General features: G+C 32.9%; 1 protein-coding gene across 1 annotated transcript in view; it reads left to right on the forward strand.

Moving 5' to 3' along the window:
• Positions 1 to 7602, forward strand: part of LOC107608368 (alpha-soluble NSF attachment protein 2-like) — an 8348-nt gene extending 746 nt beyond the window's left edge. The window contains exons 2-9 of the mRNA XM_016310175.2: positions 518 to 567; positions 677 to 749; positions 5919 to 5998; positions 6156 to 6307; positions 6462 to 6621; positions 6894 to 6941; positions 7076 to 7156; positions 7240 to 7602. Coding sequence (XP_016165661.1) covers positions 518 to 567; positions 677 to 749; positions 5919 to 5998; positions 6156 to 6307; positions 6462 to 6621; positions 6894 to 6941; positions 7076 to 7156; positions 7240 to 7320 — 725 coding nt within the window. The 3' untranslated portion in view covers positions 7321 to 7602. The remainder of the gene's footprint in view (positions 1 to 517; positions 568 to 676; positions 750 to 5918; positions 5999 to 6155; positions 6308 to 6461; positions 6622 to 6893; positions 6942 to 7075; positions 7157 to 7239) is intronic.

The following is an 8331-nucleotide window of genomic DNA, read 5'->3' on the forward strand; positions in this document are numbered from 1 at the left end:
ACAAATTAATATATGTAACATCTTCACAATAATAATAATAATAATAATAATAATAATAATAATAATAATAATAATAATTTACATTACGTACTCAAAATAAATTCAATACTAAGTTTAAAATATCAATTTAGTAGTTGTCAACAATATTGTATATATGCGTACTCAAAATAAGTTCATCATATGAGTACAATTTGGTGGCCAAATTAAAAGTAATAGTACCTGTATTTGTATGCATGTAGGTGGTTTAACCATGTGATGGAATTTAATTTCCATCTTTTTGTTTTATGTTCTTAGGATTTCAACTTATTTTTTTTAATTTTGGATTGAAAGTGATAATTTCTTTTTCTTCATATTCTTTTCTTTTTTTGGTTAGTGATAATTTATTTGATAATATTGCATAGCATGAATGTATGATCAATGATGGCTCCTTTTGTTGATTTTGGTGGATGTAATTGTAAATCAAAATGGTTGAGTATGTTTTGATGCTAATGTTGTTTGGTTATGGTGACATTTTCAGGGGACAAAGCAGGAGCCACTTACGTCAAGTTGGCAAATTGCCATATCAAGGTAAATAATTCTATCTTTTTTTCATCATTCTAATTTTAGTTTTGGAGCTTGATTTGTTGAGATGTACATGTGTTGAGTTTTTAATGACAATGTTGTCTGGTGCCTGTAGTTGGATAGCAAACATGAAGCTGCCGGTGCCTATGTTGATGCAGCCCATAGTTACAAAAAAGTTAATATAAGTGGTACGTACGCCGTATATACATGTGATTACATATTAGTTTATGGCTATCTGCACTTAATACTATGTGATTACATATTAATTTATTGAATTTTGTATGTCTGTGGGCTTATATTACTCAAAAGAAAAGTAAATATTTCTATTGAAATGAATGGTAGATGATAGATTCTTTCATTTTACCTTCTTTCTTTTTCTTTTATTTTGTGCGCACACCACCAAAATACTCTTGCGGATTCAAATAGTGTTATTTTCTTTATGCAGGAAGGCTAATTACTTTCAGCATGATTACTTATAATACCAAATTTAATCCAAATCTATGGTTTTATTCATGGTTAAAAATATATAGATTTTTTTTGCTGTTATCTCTTTATTCAAGCTTTCTATGTATAAATATCAAATACTTGGCTGCACATATGCAATGCAGTTTATCCAAGTATGATTTCATGCTTCCACCTCCTTAAATCGGATATTAAAATTTTTGTGTACATGTATGTTGGCAACAATTGACATTCATTTGTCTGCTTTCATGATTGTAAGTATAATATCCATACTTAATTGGCCCCAAGATCACTCACTCTCATAAATAACACTACCATATTTTCAATCTTTTAAATTCACCAACACTCATAATAACAAAGAGAGAATTTCTAATATTTCAAAACATATCCATTTCATTTTTTTGAACACACATAATACATAAAATATGTATGGCTTTATATAGACTAAACTTCTTAATAAAATAATAATTTATTTTTTTAACAACTAAGACTACATTGGTGATGATCATGAAGCTTGTAGAGCTTGCATGCTTTGTCATCATTCTTTTAATAATCAAATACCTCTCTTGAACATTTTTGGTAATTCTTCAAATTTTCAACATCTTCTGGTAAATAGATGATTATTGTTTTCAATTCAAAGTTTATTTCTTTCAATTCTTTAACCATGTTTCATGAAGATTCTAATCTATGCAAGTTGATTTAAAATTTTTAATCAATATTGTCTCCCTTAAATCAAACTTGCAGAATTAATCAAGCATCTTCTTTAACTTGTAAAATGACTCGATCTTCAACGGCTTTGTAAATATATCTGCAACTCTTTTTCATTCACCAACTCTTTTATTGTGTGAAATCGAATATCAATATGCATCGATCTTCCTGAAATACTAAATTTTTGCAAAGTGCAACAGCTGACTTGTTATCGCAAAATATTGTTGTTGGAGTACTTTGTTTCTCGTTCAATTCCTCAAAAATTCTTCTTAGCCAAACTACTTGCGTTGCACAACTTGTTGCTGCTATATATTCTGCTTCTGCTGTAGAGAGTGCTACTACTGGTTGTTTCTTTGACGACCATGAAATTGCACCAGAACCAAGATGAAATACAAATCCTGAAGTACTTTTTCTTGTTTCTATATCTCCGGTCCAATCACTATCAGTGTAGCCAACAAGGTTTATTTCATGATTATTCCATCATTTAAAATACCTTTGATATATCAAAGAATTCTTTTTGCCACTTGCAAATGGTTGGTACAAGACTCCTCTATAAATCTACTACGCAAACCAACTCCAAACACAATATCTGGTCTGGTTGCAGTTAAGTACAAAGCTTTCTTCAACTTGTAAACTTTATCTTCTTCTTTAAGAACTTCATATCCCGCAGGTTGCTCAACGTACACTTCTTCTTCTAAAGTGCCATTTAGAAATGCAGACTTAACGTCCATTTGATGTATCTTCCACTTATTTTGGGCCGATAGTGAAATAATCATACGAATAGTATCTAATCTAGCAACATGAGCAAATACTTCAAAGTAGTCGATACTGATTTTTGTTTGTATCCCTTTGCAACTAATCTTGCTTTGAAACGATAAACTTCACCACTGAGTTTGTACTTAGTTTTGTAAACCCACTTTACTCCAATCGGCTTCTTATATACTGGTAAATCTGTCAGCTCCCATGTGTCATTCTTTTTAATGGCATGAATCTCCTCGTCCATTGCTTTCTTCCAATTGTTATCTTTAGAGGCTTCTTCAAAGTTCAACGGCTCACAATTTGAAAATAGAACAAAATTTATGATTTCTTCATCGGATAGATCATTGTCATTACCAACTTCATAATCTGCTAATCTAGCAGGTAGTCTCTGCTCTCTTTGAGGTCTTCTAAATAATTCTGGTTGTTCAGTTGTGTCAGGTTGTCTTTCTTCTACTTCATCACACGTATTTGAAATTGTCTTTGTGTTCCAGTCCCACATGGCTTTCTCGTCAAACGTTATGTCTCTGCTGATTATTACTTTTTTTTAGTTTGGATTATACAGCTTGTATGCTTTTGAGTCTGTGCTATAGCCGATAAAGGTACAATTCTCGCCTTTGTCATCTAACTTCTTCCTTAATTGATCTAGTACATGGGCATAAGCAATACACCCAAAGACTCTGAAATGGTGGATAGAAGGCCGCTTTCCACTCCAAGCTTTCTCTGGAGTTTTATCACGAACACTCTTCATTAGACATATGTTTAAAATATGAACTGCCGTTGCGACTGCTTCTGCCCAAGACTCTTTAGGCATTTGTTTTGACTTTAGCATGCATCTGACCATATCCATGATGGTTCTATTTTTTCTTTCAGCAACTCCATTTTGTTGAGGAGTATATCTAGTTGTTAGGTTGTGTTGAATTCCGTGTTGCTTAAAGTAATCTGAACACGCAAGATATTCTGTTCCTCTATCTGTTCTGAGAATTTTGATTTTACAGCCACTTTGTTTTTCAACAAACGCCTTGAATGTCTTGAAGGTATCACATGCTTTGTATTTCTGCTTCAGAAAGTATACCCATGTATATCTACTAAAATCATCAATAAAAGTGATAAAGAACCTGCTACCATCGTTGCTTGAAATTTCTACAGAACAGATATCTGCATGCACAATTTCAAGTAATCTTCTAGCTCTCCATGACTTTTTTTGTAGGAAATGGATCTCTGTGTTTCTTTCTTAGTTGACAAATCTCACAAACACAATTGGAAATATGAACCCGTGGTAGTCCAGAAACAAGTCCTTTTCTTGTCAGGTAGTTTAGGCCAGAAAAATGAAAATACCCAAATCGCATGTACCACAACCAGTTATCATCAAGTATCACAGAACTCATGTAAGAGGGATTAACATGTTGAATTTTTAACGCAAATATTCTGTTTGAAGTCATCTTTGCTTTATCTATGAACCGTCCATTATTGTCAAATACAGTGTAATATCCACGATAAGTTAGGAGCATGAAAAACATTAGAAATATAACTCAGAGAACCATCATTCAATCTAATTGGTATGTGCCATTTTTCTTCAATAGGGATCTTTGTACTATTACCAAATTTCAATAATAGTTTAACTGAATCATCTAGTGAAGAAAATAACTCCTTTCTACCAGACATATGATTACTACAGGCATTATCCAAATACCATATATTTTCATCTTCAGCAGATGAATTACTTGTAAAAAATAAAGTTTGAGTACTCGGATTATCATCAATATTTTGATGCTGATTTTTTGTAACGTTTGCTTGATTATTATTCATTATTTTGAATATGCAACCTGCTACTTTGTGTCCATACTTTCCACAATGAAGGCAGTTGAAATTGGTTTTTTTTTTTATAAAAATTGCCTCGACCTCTTCTTCGGTTGATAGGCCTAAAATTCGTTCCACCTCTTCCTTGATTAGGTGGTGTAAAATTATTATAACTTCCTTGGTTGTAATTGCCATGACCTCTACATCTGAAACTTCCTCTGCCTCTACTTTGAAAATTAAAACCACGACCTCGTCTTTCTTGTGTACGACTTGATTCTGCAACATTGTTTAAATTCATTCGGCTTTTCAGGGTTTCCTCGATTGATTTTTCTGACTTCTCCAGTATTATACTGATGTGGCTTTCCATGGTTCCTTGGAACTCTACTTTCGTCATGGTATCCATATCGTGGGATTCTAGTATTGTAGTCACCACATGATCATACTTCATCGGCATGGTGCGAAGAATTTTATCCACCACTTTACTATCGGGCATATCTTCTCCACAGACTCTCATCTTATTGATAAGATCTGTAACACGAGTAAAATATTGCTCAACAGTTTCTGAGCTAGACATCTCATATCTTTCATATTCTCTTCTGAAAGGCTGTAGCTTTGCTTTCTGAGCTTTATCTACACCTTTATATGACAGCTTCAACGTGTTCCATGCCTCTTTTGTACTTTTGGCATTTGCTATTTTGTCAAACACCATATAATCTACACCTTGATGAATTTGAGATAGTACCAATTGATCTCTCCTTTGTTAGGCAACATCTGCTCCTTCTTGCAAACCCAGTTCAATGAAATTCCATAAGTTTTGGGCCTTCAAATGGGTAGACATCAAAGTCTCCCAATAACTATAATCAAATTTCCCATCTAACATGGGACTGGACCACACAATATTGAAAGTATTTGCTATACCAACTCTATGAATAAACAACTATGTGAGAACTCTCCCACACCTTACAAACTCTCAAACACCAGGCGCTGGATTAACCAGGCTCTGATACCAAATGTAAGTATAATACCCACACTTAATTGGTTCCAAGATCACTCACTCTCATAAGTAACACTACCATATTTTCAATCTCTCAAACTTACCAACACTCATAATAATGAGAGAATTTCTAACATTTCAAAACATATTCATTTCATTTTTGAAACACACATAATACACAAAGCATGTATGGCTTACATAGACTAAACTTTTTAATAAAATAATTTTTTTTCTTAACAACTAAGACTACACTGGTGATGATCATGAAGCTTGTAGAAATTGCATTCTTTGTCATTATTCTTTTAATAATAACATACCTCTCTTGAACATTCTTGGTAATTCTTCAAATTTCTAACATTTTCTATTAAATAGATGATTATTGTTTTTAATTCAAACTTTGCTTCTTTCAATTCTTTAACCATGTTTCATGAAGATTCTAGTCCATGCAAGTTGATTTAAAATTTTTAATCAGCAACGGTGATTATTTGCATCCTATTTTGCTAAGCTTGATTTTCCCAAGTTAAAATTCTATATGTTGCTAACCATGAACCTTGTGCTAACATGCCATGGCTTGCACTAATATGAAGAAAACGGTGCCATTCAAAAATTCACTTTATTTTTATCTCTCTCAATGCAGAGGCTGTATCTTGCTTAGACCAAGCTGTAAATCTTTTCTGTGAAATTGGAAGAATCACTATGGCAGCTAAATATTTGAAGGTATACATTATGTTTTTTCTTTCGGTTACATATGATATTTTATTTATTTATTTTGTGTATGAATATTTTTTTATATATGGTACCCCTCTTGTTGGGGGGTATTCTTTTTGGAACCACTATGAACATCTCACACTAGTGTTTACTGATTTACACACAGGAAATTGCGGAGTTGTATGAATCTGAACAGAACATTGAGCAGGCTATTACTTACTATGAAAAGTCTGCTGACTTTTATGAAAATGAAGAAGGGACAACTTCTGCAAACCAGTGCAAGGCAAAAGTTGCTCAATTTGCTTCTCAACTAGAACAGTGAGTTTTTTTTTTCTTTTCGGTTATTTAGTCCATAGTTGCATTTGGTTTCGTTCATAGGTTGTTGCAATTACTTTTTAGAAAGTTACTTTATTTTAGCCTTCCATTTCAGTTAAAATTTATACTTGTTCTTATGATTATGATAATTCTATAGATACCAGAAAGCAATTGAGATTTACGAAGACATAGCACGCCAATCTCTCAACAATAATTTGCTGAAATATGGAGCTAGAGGGCATCTTCTTAATGCCGGCATTTGCCAACTTTGCAAGGGAGACGTTGTTGCTATCACCAATGCGTTGGAGCGATATCAGGTCTAATATTTTTTAGACAACTTTACTTGAGTATGTAAAGATGAAAAAGTCTAGGAAACCAGTATTTTTATTAAAATTTGGCCAACACTTAACCAGCAAAAGGAAAATGAGTAATTCTCCACCATTAGATATAATTTCATACCATTAAAAACACTATTGATGACTAATTGATAGCTAAAAATCACAAAATCTGCTGACCTCTAACACTCCTCCTGGAAGAATAGCCTGTTGCGCAATTCCTTTTACACGACCTTTTTTTTTCCTTTTGGCAGGAGATGGATCCAACATTTGGAGGCACACGTGAATATAGACTATTGGCGGTATGTCACTCGTTGTGGAATTTCCTTATTAATTTTTAATTACAAAGTACAATGTATAAGAATGCCAGGACCTTTTAGAATCTTGCTAATCTGTGATCCAGTTGAAGAACTGAAATTTTTGAAAAATTGAGCAGAATATTGCTTCCGCGATGGATGAAGAAGATGTCACAAAATTTACCGAAGTTATCAAGGAATTTGATAGCATGAGCCCTCTGGTAAGCTGTTATCGACTTATATAACCTGCACCTGTTCGGATCATTCCATAAGAGGCTCTCATTTATGCATGAATTTTGTGTAGGATCCGTTGAAGACAACGCTTCTTTTGAGGGTGAAGGAAAAGCTGAAAGCCAAAGAACTTGAGGAGGATGATCTCACTTAAATTGCACACCTTAGTCTTTTGTGGGTTGGACTTCATGTTTGATGATTTGCCTTGTATTTATGCTTGTCGTTCAAGTTTGTTCATCTTACAAATCTAACTTATATATAAAGTGTACTTGTTTCCTGGTTTCAAAGTGGACTTGAATTCAAGAACTAAGTTTATTTTTGAGATTGCGTGAACCTATTATTATCCATAGGGAGATGTTTTAATATTTACATACCGTTTAATTTTGAGGCATTTACAATGTAAATTACATTGTTATTTAATCTGACTCATTATTAGTCATTCTTATTCTTTTATTTTGCCATTGTAATTCATGCAAAAAGATGGTAAATGCATCATTTTCAGCTGTTTTAGTTGAGAAGGTTGGTCGAGTGGTCAGCTCATTTGTCTGTTTAACCAAATATTGGGAGGTTCAAATTCCACTTTGTGGATGCAGTAATTCATTAACTAGTGACAGACTCTTAAATGGAGCTTAGATTTGCGACAGATTAGTTCTTAATTTGCCAGACCGTGGGACAACAAAAAAAAAAGTTGGGAGGGTAATATATCGAAATTGGCCTAACCTAAAAATTAGTCACAATTGATAAATGAAGAAAGTTGATATGTGGTTATGTTGGATGAAAAGAAGTGTCTTAAGTTTATAGTTCCTTGGTCCTTTTTTTCCTTCCATTTTTTTGGTTGCTGATAATTATAGTTTATTAGTAATCATTAATGTGGCGAATTTAAGACACCAAAAGTGTATCGTCTTAAAAAAAAATTGCTTGCTCACTCTTTATTTAAAATTGCTAAACTACAGAGAAAGACATGTCATTGCATGATCTGTTAAGTGCATCGCATTCAAGCTCCTGTCAGCTAACATAAAATATGAAAAAGTTGACCCAATAATAAAATTAATGCCCTACAAGAGACGTTATACTTTTCAAAAGGATATATTAATATTGGTAAAGTTTATGGGTAAGTGGTCAAGTATTTTTTTGAAATTAGAGAGTAAATTATTATTTTTTATAT

The sequence above is a fragment of the Arachis ipaensis genome, chromosome B07 (assembly GCF_000816755.2).
Source record: "Arachis ipaensis cultivar K30076 chromosome B07, Araip1.1, whole genome shotgun sequence".
NCBI classification, from domain to species: domain Eukaryota; kingdom Viridiplantae; phylum Streptophyta; class Magnoliopsida; order Fabales; family Fabaceae; genus Arachis; species Arachis ipaensis.